Source organism: Tursiops truncatus, chromosome 17, assembly GCF_011762595.2.
Source record: "Tursiops truncatus isolate mTurTru1 chromosome 17, mTurTru1.mat.Y, whole genome shotgun sequence".
Taxonomy (NCBI): Eukaryota; Metazoa; Chordata; class Mammalia; order Artiodactyla; family Delphinidae; genus Tursiops; species Tursiops truncatus.
In genome coordinates this window covers 33,670,238-33,691,802 of record NC_047050.1, presented here as the reverse complement: position 1 = coordinate 33,691,802, position 21,565 = coordinate 33,670,238, and the positions used below count along the sequence as shown (strand labels likewise).

Here is a 21,565-nt window from a genome sequence, read left to right as displayed (position 1 = left end):
GTATTAAGAGAGATATTTAGAATGCTGATGTTGAAAGACTTGAAGAATCTTACTTGATCTGTAAATTTAATAGAAAGAGTTCTATCTCAGCTCTGCCATTCACCTGTGAAAGACTTCACTAAATGGAGTTTGGCCCTGACATTTCCCTCAGTTCATGTTTTTTGTCCTTCTCATGTTTATGAACAAGCATAGCTAGAGTTCTTGGCTCTAACCCTCCAAAATTTTAATAGTAAAATCAGTAGTAGTAGCATATTGAGTTATTTGAATGGTATTTGCCATTGCACAGAGTAAAAGAAGGGGCCAGCTGGAGAAAGTCTCTCTTCCTTATCACTAGCCTGTACACAACTGCTTTTCTTCCCTTTCCTAGAATAGACCAGGGACACTGATTAGGGCTCAGCTGAAGCAGAAATACAGAAACCAGATGTTTCATGGAGTCCTAGTCATAGGTACTATTGTATATTTAATTATTTTATTTCAACACCCTCATTCTCTCAGAGGCACTTGTCTTATTCCCTGTTTTGTTCATCACTGTATTGCCAACACCTAGAATAGTGCTTGATATCAAGTAGATACATTACAAACATTTGTTGACTTACTGAATACTAAAATTAATATGACCTTGTGTAGATGGAATATGACTTGCTTACTTCACTGTATTTAATAAATATTCAAAAATGTTGACTCTAGGGAATTCCCTGGTGGTCCAGTGGTTAGGACTCCACACTTTTACTGCTGAGGACCTGGGTTCAATCCCTGGTCAGGGAACTAAGATCCCGCAAGCCGCGTGATGTGGCCCCCCCAAAAATGTTGACTGTAAATAACTTTTCACTTCTCATACGTGATATAAATGCTAGGGAATATAATTTAATACTCATAATTATACTATACCTGAGGCTCTTTCCTTTTCTGCATTATTGAAAACAAGAACATTTAATTTTTTTGTGAATTTAATAGAAACTTTCTGAATACTTTCATAAATTCACTGAGGGATATTGTAGAGCTCAGTGTAACAAGTACAGCCATTAAGGTTTAGAAATTAGTTTCTTTCTTTACTTTCAGTAATTCAATGTTTATTTTCTTAAGTCTTTTATCAATACCTTAGAAATTTTGATATTTCATAAAAATGGGGTAATTTTTTGATTAATTGATTAACCCTTTGATATTTGTATAGGAAGTATTTTTCCCAATTTATTTTCATTTTATTTTTCTTAGAGTTTTATAGATATCTATAAAAGACTGATATAGATATAAGTTGTTATATGTAAGCCTCATGGTAACCACAAATTAAAAGCCTACAGGAAGTACACAAAAGGTAAAGACACAGGAATATAAGCATACCACTACAGAAACTCATTAAATCACAAAGGAAGAGAGCAAGAGAGGAAGAAAGGAACAGAGAGGAACTACAAAAACAGCAAGAAAACAATTAACAAAAGAGCAATAAGCACATACCTATCAATAATTACTTTAAATATAAATGGACTAAATTCTCCAATCAGAAGACATAGGGTGGCTGAATAGATTAAAAAAACAAGACCTATCTACATGCTGCCTACAAGAGACACCCTTTAGCTGTAAGGATATACACAAACTGAAAGTGAAGGGATGGAAAAAGATATTCATTGCAAATGGAAACCAAAAGAAAGCTGGAGTATTTATACTTATATCAGACAAAATAGACTTTAGAACAAAGACTAAGAGACAAAAATAATAATAGACAAAAAGGGGCATGATAAAGGGGCTAATCCAACCAGAGGATATAACATTTAAAATATTTATGCACCCAACATAGGAGCATCTCAATATATAAATATTAACACACCCAAAGGGAGAAATAGACAGCAATACAATAATAGTAGGAGACTTTAATACCCCACTATGCCAAATGATAGATCACTGAGACAAAAAAAAAAAAATCAATAAGGAACCATCTGCCTTAAATGTTAGACCAGTTAGACCAGTTGGACCAGTTGGGCTTAACAGATATTTACAAAAGGTACCATCCAAAAGCAATGGATACACCTTCTTCTCAAGTGTACACAGAACATTTCCTAAGATACATTGTGTGTTAGGCCACAAAACAAGTCTTAATAAATATAAGGGGATTGAAATCATATCAAGCATTTTTTCTAACCAATGGTAGAAATGAGAAATTAATTACACAAAGAAAACTGGAGAATAAACATGCTATGGAATAACAAATAGGTCAAAGAAGAAGTCAAAAGGGAAATCAAAAAATACTTTGAGACAAATGAAAGTGGAAGTGTAACATACAAAAATTTATGGGATGCAGTAAAAGCAGATTGAAGAGGGATGTTCATAGAGATAAACACCTACCTCAAGAAACAAGGAAAATCTCAAACAACTTAACTTTACAGCTTAAGGAAGTAGAAAAAGAAGAACAAACAAAGCCCAAAGTTAGAAGGAAGAAAATAACAGAGATTAGTGCAGAAATAAATGAAAGAGACTAAAAAGACAATAGTAAAGACCAGTAAAACTAAGAGATGGTTCTTGGAAAAAAGTTAACAAAATTGACAAACATTTAGCTAGAGTCAACAACAACAAAAGAAAAGATTCAAATAAATAAAAATCAAAATTGAAAAAGGAGATATTACAACTGATACCACAGAAGTACAGAGGATCATGAGACCAATATGAACAATTATATGTCAAAAAACTGGACAACCTAGAAAAAAATGGATAAATCCCTAGAAACATACAACCTACCAAAACCAAATTATGATGAAATAGAAAATCTAAACTGACCAGTAACTAACAAGGAGATTGAATCAGTAATCAAAAACTTCCCAACAAACAAAAGTCAAGAACCGTATGGCTTCCTGGTGAAATTTCACCAAATATTCAAAGAAGAATTAATACCAATTCTCCTCAAACTCTTCCAAAAAATAGAATAGTGGGTAATTCTTCCAAACACATTTTACAAGGCCAGTATAACCTGATGCCAAAACCAGACGAGTTTGCCATACACACACACACACACACAAAGAGAAAATTACAAGTCATTCCTAATGAATATAGATGCAAAAATTCTCAACAAAATATCAGCAAATCAAATTTAACAACACATTAAGTGGATCATACACCATGATCAAATGGGATTATTCCCCAGATGCAAGAATAGTTCAACAGCTGCAAATCAATCAGTGTGATACACCACTTTACACCATTAGTAAAGTGAAGGATAAAAATGATATGATCATCTCAATAGATGCAGAAAAAGAATTTGACAAAATTCAACACCCATGTATGATAAAAACTCTCAACAAAGCATGTATAGAGGAAGCATACCTCAATATAATAAAAGCTGAAAGCTTTTCCTCTAAGATTAGGAACAAGACAAGATGTCCACTCTCACCACTTTTATTTAACGTAGCATTGAAAGTCCTAGCCAGAGGAATTAGGCAAGAAAAAGAAATAAAAGGAATTCAAATTGGAAAGTAAGAAAAAACTTGCAGATGACATGATATTATATACAGAAAACCCTAAAGACTCCATCAAAACACTATTAGAACTAATAAAGAAATTCAGTAAAGTTTCAGGATACAAAATCAATATACAAAAATATGCTGTGTATGCTTATTAGTGTATGAGCTATCATAAAGAGAAATTAATAATCCCATTTACAATTGCATCAAAAAGAACAAAATACCTAGGAGCAAAGTTAATCAAGGAGGTGAAAGACCTGTATATTAAAAACTAAAAGACATTAATGAAAGAAATTGAAGAAGACACAAATAAATGCAAAGATATTCCATGTTCATAGGCTAGAGAAATTAGTTTTGTTAAAATATCCATACTATCCAAAACAATATACAGATTCAGTGTAATTCTTATCAAAATTCCAGTGGTATTTTTCATAGAAAGAGAACAAACAATCCTAAAACTTATATGGAACCACAAAAACCTCAAAGAGCCAAAACAATTTTGAGAAAGAATAAAGCTGAAAGCATCACACTTTCAGATTTCAAACTATATTTTGAAGTTATAGTAATTAAAACAATATAATTTTTGGAATAAAAACAGACACATAGATCAATGGAACAGACTACAGAGCCTTTACAACAAAAGAACCAAGAATACACATTGGGAAAGGAGAAGTCTCTTCAATAGATAGTGTTGGGAAAATTGGACAGCCACATGCAAAAGAATGAAACTGGACAGCTATCTTACACAATACACAAATATTAACTCAAAATGGATTAAAGGCTTGAACATGTGCCCTGAAACAATAAAACTCCTAGAAGAAAACATAGTCAGTAAGCTCCTTGACATGGGTCTTGGCAATGATTTTTTTGTATCTGACACCAAAAGTAAAGCAAAAAAGCAAAAATAAACAATTGGGAATACACCAAACTAAAAGGTTTCTGCACAGCAAAGGAAAATATCAACAAAATGAAACGTAAAACTACTGAATGGGAGAAAATAATTGCAAATCATATATCTGATAAGGGGCTAATATCCAAAATATACAAAGAACTCACACAACTCAACAGCAAAAAACAATCCAATTTAAAAAATGGGAAGAACACCTGAATAGACATTTTTCCAAAAAAGACATACAGATGGCCAAAAGGTACATGAAAGATACTTGTCATCATTAATCATCAAGGAACTGCAAATCAAAACCACAATGAGATGCCACCTCACACATTTCAGAATGGCTATTATCAAAAAAATAAGAAATAACAAGTGTTGGCAAGGATGTGAAGAAAAGGGAACTCTTGTGTACTGTGGTGGGAATGTAAACTGGTGAAACCACTATGAGAAATGGTATGGAGGTCCCTCAAGTAATTAAAAACCAAACTAGCATATGATCTTGCAATTCCACTTCTGGGTATTTATCCAAAGGGGAAAAAAATCACTACCTTAAAAAGATATATACATGTCCATGTTCACTGCAGCATTATTTACTATAGCCAAGATATGGAAAGAGCCTAAGTGTCCATTGATGATGACTAGGTAAAGAAATTGTGGTATATATCTACAATGGAATATTATTCAGCCATAAAAATAATGCAACGTTGCCATTTGCAACAACATGGATGGATCTTGACAGCATTATGCTAAGTGAAATAAGTCAGGCAGGGAAAGACAAATACCATATGATCTCTCTTATATGTGGAATCTTAAAAAAGAATGCTCATAGATACAGAGAACAGACTGGTGGTTGCAAGAGGCCATGGGTGGGTGAATTGTTTTTGTTTTGTTATTTTAGTTTAAATAAATCTAATTTAAATTCTTTAAAAGAATTACAAACAGTATTAATTAGCAATAATAATTTTAAAAAGAAAATGAAAATAGGCAAGTAAGAACAGATTTGTTTACAACTAAAGACATGTCTCAGGGGAAAAAAATGGTGACGTTTGCCAGTGAAGCCATCTGGTCCTGGGGTTTTCTGTGTAGGGAGTTTTGGGGCTTTTTTTTATATATATAAGAAAATAATAGATACCACAGAAATTTTACCCAGTATCTCCCAGTGGTAGCATCTTGCATAAGTATAGTACAGTATCAAAACTGGGGATATCACAACTATTGCTACAGTCAAGATATACTACAGTTCTATCACCACAAGGATCCCTCATTTTCCTTTTTCATAGCAACACCCACTTCTCTCCTGTCCCCACCCCCTACTTAATCCTGGCAACCATTAATCTGGTCTTCATTACTATAATTTTGTCATTTCCTTTTTTTGGCCGTGCCACACGCCATGTGAGATCATCTTTCCTGACCAGGGATCAAACATACAGTGTTTGATCCCTGCAGTGTTTCAAAAATGTTATATAACTCATAGCATTCTTCATGGTGCCCAACTTCAGGAAAGACTGAGACGCCATCCTTGTGGGGAAACACAAGTAAGGCCGGATCCAGGGCTCAAACCAAAGCCTCAGGCAGGGGGTCCACAGCCCGCTTTCTGAACCCCCCAAAACTCTTATGCCCTAGACTCTCAGGAGGCCTGCCATGCAGAATGCCATGAGTTAGAAGCTGGGGGAAGGAGGGCTTAGAGGTGCTTGAGGGACGTCCTTAACCTACGTGAAATGTTGGAAGTTGAGGTGAAAAATATGGCTTTGATATCTTCATGGAAAACTGCATTATTTCAATCCTGAATCTGGTTCCGTTCCCTTACTGACTTATTATTATATTAAAAATGTTTATTTAGCAGTGATTGTAAAATAAAAGTAATTAATATGCAATGTTTTTTGTGGGGAGACTAAGGGGAAACAGGTGTTCAGCCTAGAAAAACATTTCTCATTGGATTTCCTGTGAAGTCAGTGTGTCTTGGGTTTAACTTTGAAACAAATTAAAAAGTTTAAAAAGTTTAAAAAAAAAGTTATATAAATGAAGCCATATAATATGTAATCTTTTTGTAATGGCTCTATTTCACTCAGAATAATTCTCTGGAGATTCACGCAGACTGTAAATAATTTGAAAAGAATTCAATCTAGTAATGAAGAAAATATAAATGAAGATGATGGGATACTATTTTGTTAAACCGCCAAAGCTTAAAAAACAAACACACAAACATCCAACATATGTAACACAGCAGGGAAATATACACTTTCATGAAAAACAACTAAAATAACTAACATTGAATGCCTATTACTCAGGCAAGGTTCTAAGTATTTTTCTGTTTTAATTTACTAATTCTTACACAACGCTACGAAGTAAGTGCTGCCATTATCTACATTGTATATATGAGCAAACCAAGCACTGAGACGTTAATTTGCCCAAGGTCATAGAACTAGTAAAGGTCAGAGCCATGACTCAAACATTTATTTCCTGGTTATTTTCAAATAACAGATAAGCATTATTGTAACATCAAAAATTCATCTGCTCACAATTAAAAATCATCACCAAGTGTTCTGGCATCATAATTATTTCAATGCTTCACTTTATCGCCTATGTCCTACAGTGCTAAGCACCAGAGCAACAAATAAAAATTGGTATTATTATCTCTAATACAAATAATAACCAAGTTATTTCTATATTTATAATTTTTTAAATATTTTTTTCTTTTTGACTGTGTCCAAAAGCTCTGAAATCATGATTATCAATACCTAATTTAATAAAATGCTACAACAGTAAGGTGTATTAACATTTTACTCGGTGTTATTTCCCAAGTTCTAAAATATCTGAGGCATCTACAAAAAAATGAAATTTATTTCTTAAAAGGGGGAATTTATTTTAGACATACAGACACAGATATTTAGAAATGAAGGGGAAAGAAATCAATTACCCTGAAAATATCACCTAATATAGTGTTTTAAAACTGTAAGCATTCTTTATGGAACCAGAAATCCACATTAACTCAATGGGTTGCAAATAATCAAAGCTATTATGTTTATCGAAATGATTTCTGAGTGTATATAAGTGAAACATAGTAATAATTTATATAGATTATGTTAATCATTTAAATATTGTCTGTCTACTTTTTTTTTTTTTTTTTGCGGTACGCAGGCCTCTCACTGTTGTGGCCTCTCCAGTTGCGGAGCACAGGCTCTGGACGCGCAGGCTCAGCGGCCATGGCTCACGGGCCTAGCCGCTCCGCGGCATGTGGGATCCTCCCGGACTGGGGCACGAACCCGTGTTCCCTGCATCGGCAGGCGGACTTTCAACCACTGCGCCACCAGGGAAGCCCTGTCTGTCTACTTTTGTAATAAAAAGCTATTTACCATTTTTTCCTCTGATATTTGTTCCACTCTAAAAGTGCTGTTACCGTTTTTCAATTTTAAAACTATACTTTATAAATATATGTACATATACATTAATCAGAGAAAGAAAATTACATAATTATCTTAACATTACTCAGTTAAAAAGAAACTATTTTTCTAAACTTAAAACTACCATATTATGATTACTGTGGCTTGTTGCATTTAAGTGGTGATTAAAATTACAGCAAAGCATTTATGCTTTCAGGCAAAAGTGTTGTATATATGATCAGCTTATTGTCATCATTATACATATAACTGTGAAGGTATATAGACAATCTACCCAATATTAACACACCAAAACCAAAACAAAACAAATAAAAAGTAGTCACTGAAATGTCTGTGAGCCAGAGCACATTTGCATGTGAAATCCCTTACTTCAGATACACAGACTTATTCTTGTCACTAGAAATAATAACAATAAATGTATCTTTCTTTTGACCCCTGCGCCATTATAAATCAAGGTTGAAAATGTGTTCATTTTGGGGCTTCCCTGGCGGCGCAGTGGTTGAGAGTCCGCCTGCCGATGCAGGGGACACGGGTTCGTGCCCCGGTCCGGGAAGATCCCACATGCCGGGGAGCGGCTAGGCCCATGAGCCATGGCTGCTGAGCCTGCGCGTCCGGAGCCTGTGCTCCGCAACGGGAGAGGCCACAACAGTGAATGTGTTCATCTTGGATTTTCTTCTTTTTTATGCTTCTTGAGAGTATAAAATACTATCCCATACAAAATTATTGTGTAATTTTGTACAGAGATTCCTTGTAGCAAATTCTCCATAGGTGAAAATATAGAGAACTCAAAATAACTCTCAACAGATTTCAGATATTAATTATATGTTTTAGCGGGAAAAAAATACCCATTAAATTTGCCCTTCTGCCACAGAACATAAGAATTGGCTAAATGAGATGCTAATTACATGAATGAGATAGAATCTCTGAGAATTAAATTCTATTTAATATTTAAGTATTAACTCTCCTTTCATATTAACAACTATTCAGTTTGATTCACATATTTTGGCTCTTTTCAAGGTAAGTAAAATTACTTCTTGACTTCATGAAATTCACATTCAATTTTATAAAGTTTTCAGATAATAATACTTATGCAAAACCCATATTATCTTAGGTTCTTAATGGTCACAATAAGTAATTTAAATGATATTTTCTTTAATGTAGAAAATAGTTTCATTTCTGAAATGGGACTCTGTGTTTAAAATACTGTAAATTAGATCATGTTTGCCCATTGAATTCTGCTCTGTATCTAGAATTATTCTTTGGGAAAATGTAAGCCACAATCTAGTTTAGATGTGACATGGCTCTCGAGGGCAGAGCATGAAGATTTTGATGGTTATAATGTAGCACTAGCTCTAGTGACCCATTCATCTTATGGGAAGTTTGTGTACCTCTTTACTCCATATGATCTGGCTTACTCATATTCGGATAGTACCAAAGTTTGAGTACAAGGTAACAGCTAACTTTTTTTGAGCTCCTACTGTGTATCAGACATAATTCCAATCACTTTCAGGGATGATCTAACTCTGTGCAGTAGAATTGATTAGCCCCCTTTACAGGTGAGGAAAATGAAAGTCAGAGAGCTCTCATGGCTAAGAAGGGCTTGAGAACACAGTTTGATTTCAGAGATGAGTTTAGGACCACTATGCTATGCTGCCTTCCCATTTTCAAGACTAGAACTTCTCAATCATGAATGGGTAACAAATATGTTCAGATATGGGCCCTCTCAGCACTTGGGATTGATGGACAGGACCTGGAGCCCAGAACCCTGGTCTGTTCCCATGTCTGTGAGCAGCTTCATTTACTTACACCAGTGCACTACACAAAGATGATTTTCTACATGTGCCATAGTGTGAAAAAGTTTGACAAGTATGCTGCCCTAGAGCAAGGAAAACATTTAGAGATAAATATATTAACTGTGTTCCTAATTTGTAACTGACATTAAATTTTCAGAGTCAGCAATCTTCTGACAAGGGATAATTTATATACCTTATATAATTCTACTTTATGTTGCTTTGCTAATAATTTCCTCCACTGATATTTTGTTATGCTTCATATTAATTCTTAACTGGCAACATTTATCCTGACTAGAGTTACCATGAATTCTTTTTTTTTTCAATTCCAGAAATTATCACTTTACTATACAAAAAAACCTAAACATTTACAAAAGAAAATCAAAAGAAGTTGCATTTTTAGACCTCATTGGGAAAGTTACACAAGAGTCTGATGAAAAAACAATATCATAAAACGTCTCCGTACCATGTCAGTACCATCCAGAGAAATCCAATCAACCATTATACCATAGATTGAAGTGTTCAGTACCTGAAAGTCAACCCAGTGCCCTTTTGGTTTATCATTTGCCTATAACAATATAAAACTCTAGCATCTTTACAAAACATGGAATTGTTGTCTATGAACTTTATAGGAATAAAATTTTGTTAAAGGAAATAATATAGTACAAAGATGACATGGTTCAGCTGCCAATCAATATTAACAGGAATTAAGTTATAACAGTCAGTCCAAGCAACATTTTAATAATTTTAGAAATGTGACTATAGTGTGCTGATATTCCAAGCAATCTTGCTCTGACATAGTTTTATTTTACATATATACAAGTCATGTTATTGCATATACACATCAAGAAACTACTCCAGTTATCACATCTCAAAGGTAGTGCCTATTTTTTAGGCCAAAATTTTCCTTTGGCTTCTGGCTCACAACAAGGGGCATAGGCAGCCATTTCTTTCCAAGAGTTTACTACATTCAAGGAAGTCTGGACTCCTAGCTTGTTGTTTTCCTCATGGAATGATGAGCAGTACTGAGGATTTGAACATCGTGTCTCTGAGCATTTCAAACATTAGCTACACTTTTGATTTCCTTGCTTCTACAAGACTGTATGACCCTTTCATGTTAGCTTTTCTAGCAAAGTAAATAATCATTCCAATGGCAGGTATTATTAAGGAGGATGCACAATAGAGCATGAGAAGTTCAGGAGAAAAATAGTTCTTGTTACTTTCTCTTCCTTTAACATCGAGTGTTATGCTTGTTAATTGAAAGCCAACTTCATTTTTAGATTCACATTCATATACTCCCGCATCCTCTAACTGGGCCCTGTGGAGGGTATATGCACCATCTGTAGACTTAGGCACTATGTAGCCTGACTCTGCTTTTTTCTTCAGGATTATCAAAGTTTGGGGAACATTTCCACATGTACAGGAGATAATGACAGTGTCTCCTTCCTTGACATTCTCAGAAGGAAAAGCTGTTAAGTTGTATATCTTTTGGAGCAACTTGGATAATTAATTTGACTTCTTTTCTGCTTATTCCAATCTGTTTAATGCCTTCACAGACATAAATACCAGAATCTCCTATTTTTGTAGACGTTAAGGTGAGAGTGATATTCTCAGAAAGAGGCTATAGATCCCCATTACTTAGCAGCCTGCTCCACAGGATTTTCGAAGCTGGAAGGCCATCGCTAGAGCATGTCATATTCACAGACCTACCTTCCTCCAGGATGGAGGAGGGGCTGACCAAGAGGGTTGTATCACCAGGAGCAACATTAACATATAGTACCTGTGTACTCTGCCTTTGTTTATGTTCAAATTCCATTTCATCAATAGGTAACTTAGTCAGACAAACAAGAACTTTTCCAGTATCTTCAGTGGTGGGGATGAAGATCATTTACAATCTCTTGGTCTCTAGGGATTTCTTACTTACATCTTCCAAAAAGATTTTATTTTTCATAATACTCTCCCCTTTAAGTAATTCAATCTCCAGCCGGTCAAAAGGATACACAACAGGAACCTTGCAGCTTACAGTGACCAGGTTTCCACTCACTAACAGACCACTCATCTCAATTTCTGGATCTCTAGGGAAGGAGTAGAGCTCCACCTGGATTACCTTTTCCAGTTTCTTATGTCCACATGTCATGGTGCAAAATGTTCGTTCTCAAATCTCACAGGGCTCAGGATCAACGTGGACTTGGACCCCTTGCTCCTCACCTTCCCATTCAGAGGGCTGTCTATCTGGGTTCTCCAAGAGAAAGATAGGGACTCGCAACACATGACATCACAGGTCAACACAACTGAGTCGCCAATCTGAGCAGCAATCTGGGATCCAGGAGAGATCTCTACAGTAAACATTTTCTCTTGAACAATTAATTTCACCTCTTTTCTGTCTTTCCCAACCAGGTTAACTCCTTCACACACATAAATTCCAGAATCTTCCATCCTCATAGCAATTAAAGTGAGAGTTGCATTCTCAGAAAGGAGCTGTAGATTCCCATTGTCTAATTTCTTGCTCCAGAAAAATCTGTGGAGCTGGTAGACCTTCACTGGTACATGTCATTGTCATGGAGTCAGCTTCTTGCAGGCTTGTGGAGGGATTCACAGATATAACTGTGTCCTTGGGTGAGACGTAGACTTGCAGTTTTTTTGTAGTCCCCCGTACTTGGGGTTGAGAATCAATTTCATTAATGTGTACTGTAGCTTGACAAACAAGAGCTTTCCCAATATCCTCATAAACAGGAGTGGAGGTTACTTCCAAACTCTTTGTTTCCTGGGACTTCATTTCTGAAGGCTCCAGAAAGTTCTGTGTCTTCACTGTACGGTTGCCCTTCAGTAATTCTATCTCCAGCTTTTCAAATGGGTAAACAGCAGGGACCAAACACGTGACTGTGACTGGCTTCCCAACTTCCAGGGAGCCACTCAAATGAATCTCTGGGTCCTTAGGGAAAGAGTAGATCTCCACTGGGATTCCTTCTTCCAGTTTCTGGGACTCACAAATCACTGTGCACAAGTAATAGTGTTCATTCCCCAGACTAACAGGATCCATGGTCAGCGTGGATTCTGTCCCCTCATTTCTCATCTTCCCGTTCAGCAGACTGTCTGTCTGAGTTCTCCAGGAGAACGATGGGGACTCGCAGTCTGTTGTGCTGCAAGTCAGTGAGATGGAGTCACCAATCTGAGCAATAATTTTGGATTCAGGGAAGATGTTGATTTTAAAAACTTGAGCTGCTAGTATTGGAGGGTCTCCTGCAGAGGTGGGGGTTGGCTGTGGCTTACCACAGGGACAAGGACACTGGCAGCAGAAGCTCTGGGAACTGCTCCTTGGTGTGAGCCCTCCCAGAGTCCGCCATTAGCCCCACCAAAGAGCTGGGGAGGCTCCAGTGCTGGGTTTCATCAAGCCAAACAACCACCATGATTTCTTGAAATCATTAAAATGGAATTTTAATTATTCTTGATAAATTATTTTTTACTGTTCATATGGACTGCCTACTTCTCAATCAGAATTGGCAAATATTTTGGCTTGAATGCTGGAGTAACACAAAGCACATGAGGGTGAATAAAGTATTGATAAATAAGGGAATCCTTTCTTTTTTTTTTAAGATGGGGGGCAGGCTCCCCAAATCCAAGGAGAAGAGTTGCTCAGGGACTTCGAGGTCCAGGCTTTCTTTCTTGCCCCTGAGGATTTCTACTGTGGTCCCCCCACACTTCCGCAGTCCCAGGCTCGACTCCATGCCACTTCCCACACCTCAGCCACTGTTCACCTTGACCCACCACTGACCGCCACCTTGACCGGCCCAGCTGCCAGGAATGCTTTCTAAAGAAGTGATGCTTGAAAGTTAAAAAAAATATATGGAGAGTCTGTTTCTATTTTGTAAATAAGTTCATTTGTATCATTTCTTTTTAGATTCTGCATATAAGTGGCATCATACGCTATTTCTCTTTCTCTGATTTACTTCACTCTGTATGACAGACTCTAGGTCCATCCACCTTACTACAAATAACTCAGTTTCATTTCTTTTTAAGGCTGAGTAATATTCCATTGTATTTATGTACCACATTTTCTTTATCCATTCCTCTGTCGATGGACATTTAGGTTGCTTCCATGTCTTGGCTGTTGTAAACAGTGGTGCAATGAACACTGGGATGCATGTATCCTTTCAGACCATGTTTTTCTCTGGATATATGTCCAGACTTAGAGAATGACTTATGGTTACCAGAGGGGAAGGATTGGGGGAAGGGATAGTTAGGGAAAGTGGGATTGACATGTACACATTGCTATATTTAAAATGGATAACCAACAAGCGTCTACTGTATAACACAGGGAAATCTGCTCAATATTATGTAACAACCTAAATAGGAAAAGGATTTGAAAAAGAACTGATATATGTATAACTGAATCACTTTGCTGTACACCTGAAACTATCACAACATTGTTAATGAACTATATACTCCAATATAAAATAAAAAGTTAAAAAATAATGGAGAGAATAGGAGTGCTGTCTTAATGAGGAAAGCTTGAGCTGTTTAGAAGCCCTTGCACAGCACTGAAGTGAATTTTGAGACTTCACATCACTTCAATGCCAGGATAAAATTAAGACAGAATAGTTTAGAATCCCTGGGACCGTTAGAAACAGCACAGGGAAACCCAACTGGCAATCCCAACTGTCTTAAGTCAACGTGTAGTGATGCATAAACACTTGCACTCAAGTGTTTTCACTGTGTTTAAAATGATTTGTTCAGAACGCATTAACCATGGAAGCTCATCTGGAAGTGTGGTTTGTGGTTTTCCAGATTTTACCTCCATAAAAGTTTTCAGGTAAAGATAAATGTTGCAGGTGAGTCAAAAAGGAAAAAAAATAATTTCCTATTGGTTGCAATAGCCAGAGAATGATTGCCCAATTACACATGTTTGTTCTGGCTTAGAACTTTGGTGGGGGCCATCCTTGGAATTTGGACAGTTTGCCATCTGGTTTAAGTATGTGATTACACGTGAGATACCAGGGAGGGGGAAGGAAAGGTGACTCCAAAGTTGTAAGCCTCACTGATTCAGTAATAATGGGCCATTGTCAAGGAAAGTATTACCAAGAAGAGGAGCTGGTTGGGTGTGTTTGGGGTGGAGAGGATGATGAATTCTTTGGAGAACATGTAGATCTGAAGGAATGAGGAGGAAATCCAAGTGGAGGTTTCATGAAAGCAAATGAAAATGCTTGCTTGGAGTTGTGTGGAGAGATTAGGACTGACGGTTTGTGTTGGAAGTCATCTATTCATAGCCTTAGAAGTGAAAGAGATCTTCTCTCCAAGGAAAAAAGGAAAAAGATAAACTAAAGGGCACATTGCATGGATAACCATCTTCACAGGGGGAGAAAGGTGGAAACAAAGGAGACAGGCCACACTGGCCTCCGTGGTGTCCTTGAACCCACCAAGCATAGCCCCCTGAGAGCTTGCACCTTCCATCCTCAGCCTGGAATACTCTTCCCACAGAGGCAGAGGTGCTTCCTCTGTGCACCTATAATACTCTAAATGTTTCTGATGCTACATTCACCACAGATTATGACTTCTGTTTGTGTTGTCTCACCTGATACATAATAAATATTCAGAGAATGAATGAATGAATGGGAGAAGTGGAATGAGAAGAGATTGCGTTCAGGGCCACATTTCAGAAATGAAGATCTTGGAGTTCTCATAAGTTGGTCAGACAATATGTTATTTCAAGGAAAATATAATCCAGTGCTTATTGTGTGCCAGGCACACAATCATCTGGAACAAAAGCCAGATGTTTTGGGACTTTCCTGGTGGCGCAGTGGTTAAGAATCCACCTGCCAATGCAGGGGACACAGGTTTGATCCCTGGTCCAGGAAGATCCCAAAAGCCGCAGAACAACTAACCCCGTATGCCACAACTACTGAGCCCGTGTGCTGCAACTACTGAAGCCCACATGCCTAGAGCCCATGCTCCACAAGAAAAGCCACTTCAATGAGAAGCCCACACACCGCAACGAAGAGTAGCCCCCGCTTGCTGCAACTAGAGAAAGCCCGCGAGCAGGAATGAAGACCCAATGCAGCCATAAATAAATAAATAAAAGCCAGATATTTTAAAGTAGCGTCAAGACAACTTTCTCCATTTCTTGGCTATGGTTTTTCTAAGTACCGGCCTCATCTTCAGGCAGGTTCTTTTGAAGTGGCAGCAAGTCAACACTCACTCCTTCAAAACGATTCTGTCTCTGCTGGAGTCATTTGCCTACCTTTGTGAAACTAGGGGAGGTTGGGCCCCTGATGGATTACCCAGGCCAGAGGGGGGACAGTTTTGAGAGCAGAGTATGATATGAGGGCAAAATCAAAAAGTAACAAGTCCATTCTTGAAATCAAAAAAGAGGCCATCTAGTGGCACTGTGATCTGAAACAACAGTAGGGAACAGAAGGGGAAAGAATAAATTCACTCTCCCCCTCCTCCATCTTATTGTCAAAATTACACTGTACTGTTCAGAAACAAGGATGGATGCTCTTCCCTGAGATTGCCTCTGTTGTGTGTTTAAAGTTCTGTAGATGAAGGAGAGTTGAAAAAGCATCACCTGAGAATAAAGCCACTTGTTAGTGTTAGAACACTGAGCTTTGATGTTTTTATTTATATAAATCTTGCCTTTGGTATGATATGAAAATATAAATCTAATATAAAAGTTTTATATAAACTTTAAAAAGTTCTCTAAAGTCCCATATATATAATGTTGTACGTATATCATGGGCTTTGTAAATAGGCCCAGGTTCAAAGCCTGCTATACCATTTACTATTTGTGTGAAGCCTAGACATATGAATTAAGCTTTTGTGTCTCATTCTCTCTGGTACTTACCTTAAGGGTTAACTAAGAGAGTGCATGAAAAGCATTTAGCACATTGTCCAGTGCACTAGTCAATATTGGTAGGTATTATTGGCATTATTGCTGTGGCTTAAGAATTTTTTATTATGGTAAATAAAATATGCATAAAACATACCATTTTAACCATATGCAGCTAAGTGGCATAAAGTACATTCACATCATTGTACCACCATTACAAATATCCATCTCCAGAATTTTTTCTTCTTCCCAAACTGGAACTCTGTATCCATTAAACAATAACTCCCCATCTCTCCTCTCCTCCCAGACTCTGATAACTACCAAACTTTCTGTCTCTCTGAGTTTGTCTATTCTAGGTTCTTCATGTAAGTGGAATCAGACAAGATTTCTCCTATTGTGTCTGGCTTAAGATTTTTTTTTTTTAATAACAAAAGCTAAATCCAGACTTTTTAGTCACTGATTCCTAGGGTTCCTGTACTACATAGGCCCCAACAGATGAGCCTAAATTCCACTATCTTGGTGATAGTATCTACTAATTATAGGCACAATCTTAGTAGGTGAGAAATAGTCTCTACAGTGCAGGTTTTAGATACCCAATCTATTTCCACAGCATCACAGAAGCAGAGTTTTTTAGTGTCTATAGAATCTGAAAATATTTCTGAAAGGTAGCTGAAATGCTTGGGTGCTTTAACTGTGGATAAGGATAAAAGTTTTCACAGCTTTTTAGTAATCAGCCTCAGGACCCCTGTCCCAAAGTGACTGTAAATTGTGCAATCAGTAAGCAAAATAGATGACAACGAGGCGTAAAACTTTATTATTAAACAATGATATAAGCCTAAATAAGACTGTTAAGAAAAAACTCTATATAAAAATTTTCTCTCACAACTTGTTTCTTTTTATCATATTATGAGCTTAATGAGTTATTTCCCTGCCTGGCAAATCTGCATTCCTTCAGTTTTACATTTCCTGGACAAAAAGCAAGAACTGCTCAGCCTGTAACCATCAAGTACCAAGCAAGTTGCTTCTGTAGCAACAAATCACCCACATGAAGTCTCTTAGGGTTTTTATCTCTTGACTTCAATGACTTTTCAATGCAAATTTGGCTATTTTCAGTCAAGTGGAAGATCCTAAAACTGCTGCTTAAAAATCTGGGAGCAGACTCTTTCTCCATAGCTCAGCTCCTTTGAGCCTGGTCTCTCTAATGTCCCTGACCCATATTACGATAATCATCACTACAAACAACATATGCCACCACTGACTGTAATTCTATTTTCTTTGTATAATCTTGGGCAAGCAATTTATAATCTCTGAACCTTAGGGTTTCATCTATAAAATAGGCAGATAAAGACAGTTTGTGAAAATGCCTAGCATGGCATGTGGCATGTGATAAGGTACACAGGCAAATATTTAGGAAAGAAGCATGTGTGTATGTTGTACTTTCCAGCCCTCTTTCTCCTTGAGACTATTTTTCATTTCTCTCCTAACAACCGTCTCACAGCTTCTTGCTCTAGTATTTAGGAACTGAAATTATCACCTCATTTGCCCTTCTACTAGCAAGACCTGTCCTAGCATAAGCTAAGACTGCCTTAATCATTGCCCTTCCCACTTAATTATGTTTATCTCTTCCACATCCTGGGCCCTCAGCACTCTGCCTGCTGCTTTGCAGAAAGCAAGTTTGATAGCCTGCTATTTCTAGTTTTTAATCTAAATGAAATGGCATTGATTCAGACATTTGAAAGTACACTGTGATAATTAGAAAATCAAAATTCTGTAAGAACAAAAGCTTAAAAAGTGTTTATATTTTATGTTAACCCTGGGCTTTTTGTCAGAAAAGGTGATGCTATGTTCACTGTATACTTCTATTTCTTTGAACAATTATGCTGGTATTTATTGAGTGCTTACTACAGCCCAGGCACTGTGTTAAACACCTCACATACATTATTATTTCATTTAATCCATCCAGCAATCCTAGTAGGTAGGTGTCACTCATACCCATGTTATAGATAAGGAAACAAAGGCTTAGAAAGGTTAAGTATCTTGCCTAATTTCACACAGAGCTGGATCAAAACCAGGCTGACCCAAGAACCCATGGTCTGGCCACCACACCAGGGTTTTCAGTGGTGTGTTCAAATGCAGGTCCTCAGTCCAGAAAAGACAGTACTGAGTTATTTTAAACTAGGAAGCCTCTGGAGGGCCTTAAATGATGGTCCTTTTTACCGCATATTTTTTTTCCCACTTACCTTCTTTATTTTTCTCTTATTGAGGTCCTTAGGTTTAATTTTCAGTACTAAAATCTATCTGTTCTCTGTTCCTTGCAGTAAGAAACATAAGGCTTCGAGAGCGTCATACAACTTTACAAGTTTGAAATTCCTGTGGCAACATAACACACTGAATCCATTCAAGAGTACATGGTGACCTCAGTGATTCTTGTGGTTGGAATTTTTCTTTTGTAATCAAAATAGTAAGAACACTTGATTAATTTTCTGTGAAAGTGTGCCTGAAATTAAGAATGTTCCCCACATAATATTTTATTTCTTCAAGTAAGAAATATACAGTCCCATGTGCAGAATTTATGAAAAAATGAAAATATGAAAAAAAATCGGAACTCTGATTTTATGTGGGTTATAACAGTTGTCTCCAGAGTGGGTCTTCCAAGTCCCTTGGGAAAGTTCTATTTCTTCTATTAGAATTTTGATTTCTAATTTTTTTCTGCTCATTATTTTTTAATTTCTACATATACTTTATAATGTATATATTTTATACAAAATATATTATATACAATTTATTTGAAATTATGTACTATTATGTACATAACATATGCAATATATATTCACATGTATTTTTATTCTATATATTCATGTATTTTTGTTCATATATATAAAGTATATGCTGAAAACATTTTATTGATGAAATGAGTCATCAAAATTTTAAGCTTCCAGCAATTCTAAAATATAACAAGAATTTATTTTTTTGTAATCTAAACAATCAGAAATTTTTTTAAAGATACAGTATTTTCATGAGAAGGAGCTAAATCATAAATAAATACCCCGTGATAAAGTTAAACGGCCATTTGTAGGATATACCATGTTCATCTAAAATATAATGATGATTAAAAGCTATAACAATGTTCTTGGGGGTTTGCAAAATTCTTAATTATCCTCTAGCTTAAATTGTCATGTGTCTAGTCTAAAAGTAAAATTATATAGAGCCAGTCATTGGTAAGTGATTTTTTTCAAGTTAATTTCTGATACCTGCAGTGGCTCCATTGTCCCTGAGGTGACATACAAGATTTTCTAGTATCCTGATGGTGTCCAATCCTATCTCATTGCTCAACACTACTCTCAAGTCTATGCTAAATTCACTTCTCTTTAACAATTCTCTTGCCTTTGGGCACTTGCAGAATCCATTCCCTCTCTAAGAGAGAAACATCCTTCCCTTCTCTTTGCCTGGCTACCCTCTTCCCATCCTTTCAGCCTCAGTTAAACTACGTTTCTTTTAAATTCATATTAGTTGCCCCCTCTATGTATTCCAGGGCATCCTATACTCTCCTCTCCTTTAACACATTGTATGTCTAGATGTCTGTCTTCCAACCTAAATTTGTAATACTCACCTCACATTTCTGGCAGATTGGACTATTTGGATCCAAGTCTAGGTGGAGAAATAATGGCACATGACTGAAGCCTTCCAACTTGAGTGATACAGAAGTTTCTCTGGCCCTTAAGTGGCACTGCATACCCTCTCTGGTCAGTTGGTTTATACCTTGTGGACTGTTTATTATATGCTTTGATATCTTTACTTAACTCATTCCCTCTTTTTTCTTTTCTCCTTGTCCTCTCTTCTTTTGTTTATTAGACTGACAGGTTAGCCCTGCTAATATTTCTGATTTTCCTCCATATACCTACTGTCTATAGGAAATTAACCTTGCTCATCTAGGCAGTGTTAAAACTTAGGCACTGATCCAGAATGGCCAGTCGAGAAATGCTGCTGAGCAGAGGCAAGAGAATGCACTAGCAGCATGGGGAAGGACCAAGCTGACTTTAGATGAGACCAGATTTAGTAGATATTTGACCCTTGATCAACAATCAGTCTTTTAATGCAAATTTTCCCTACTTTGGGGAAAAAGAGGTAGGTTTTTCTTTCTCAGCTCCTAATCTTTTTTTTTTTTTTTTAAATCACAAAATGCATTTTCTCTATCTTTACATCCACTTGACTCTAGGGCAAGGATAGTTTTTAATTATGCTGTCAGCAAAATTATATTTGATTATGAAGGCAAAAACATTGCTAAATTATTTGAAATTCTATTTCATTTACATTCTAATTCAAATTTGACCTTCCTTGATTTTGTTTGATTGCAATAGTGTATTATAGTCATTCATCAGCCATTTTTCTGGATCATGAACTCAGATTTATATTGTTTGTATTAGTTGATTTGGAAAGTGCTTTCAGTTTTCATTGTATTATTTCTTTGTGGATCTGAATTGTAGATTTGCTCTTCCCACCTCTCATAGTGCTATCATAAGCAAAATAAAGTCTTAAAACCGGCACCATTCTCAAGATTTATTTTTACAATAATTTTGCCTGTAGTGATACTGTTGGCTTTAAAGTCTTCTCAAGATTGTGCCTTACACCCCTTCTCATGAAGGGATGATGTACTCAATTTTTTTGGAAATTACTGGCAGGATGGGGAGGTGATACACTGTTTTCTATCAAAACTGCCTTTCTCGGGGAAGTCTTTGCTGCCTGCCTTGCCCATGGGTAAGGGTAAGACTCGAATACAGATCACTCAGGGAAATAAATTGCAGTATCAATGGAGGGGAAAAAAATGCCTTATATAGAAAATTAATTTGTCAATTTCTTAGTGTCCAAAGTTTTCTTTTAGATTTTGATAAACAGGCAAAATTATTTTAACTAGCTGTAAGTGAAAGTGTGAAACTCTTGTTTAAGGATATTATTTGCCTTTCAATGGTTGAATACATGATGAAGTAAACATCCTAAGGTTCACATTATTAAAGTTATCACAGTAATTGTCAATAATTAATTCTACTTAAAAGTATAAATGATTAATCGGGAGACCATGTATATGTAGAATCACGTTCTGTTAATAATCATAGATTAAGAATAGGCTGAGTTGGACTTAAACATGATGACATCTGGCCTGAGGAATGAGTCCACATAAGTGACTTTTTAAAAGTTGAACTAGTTACTTAAAAATTTTT

The 21,565-nt window shown here is 36.4% G+C and overlaps 1 protein-coding gene, 1 non-coding gene and 1 pseudogene across 2 annotated transcripts in view; 2 read left to right on the top strand and 1 right to left on the bottom strand.

Moving 5' to 3' along the window:
• Positions 1–19,176, top strand: part of TMEM64 (transmembrane protein 64) — a 62,071-nt gene extending 42,895 nt beyond the window's left edge. Inside the window, exon 3 of the mRNA XM_073794582.1 lies at positions 18,668–19,176. Within this exon, the coding sequence (XP_073650683.1) occupies positions 18,668–18,670 (3 nt within the window). The 3' untranslated portion in view covers positions 18,671–19,176. The remainder of the gene's footprint in view (positions 1–18,667) is intronic.
• On the top strand, positions 693–765 carry TRNAK-UUU (transfer RNA lysine (anticodon UUU)). Its single transcript has one exon. It is a non-coding gene; the product is annotated as a tRNA-Lys (tRNA).
• Positions 9,837–12,869, bottom strand: LOC109548336 (vascular cell adhesion protein 1 pseudogene; annotated as a pseudogene).
• Positions 19,177–21,565: the final 2,389 nt, after the last annotated feature.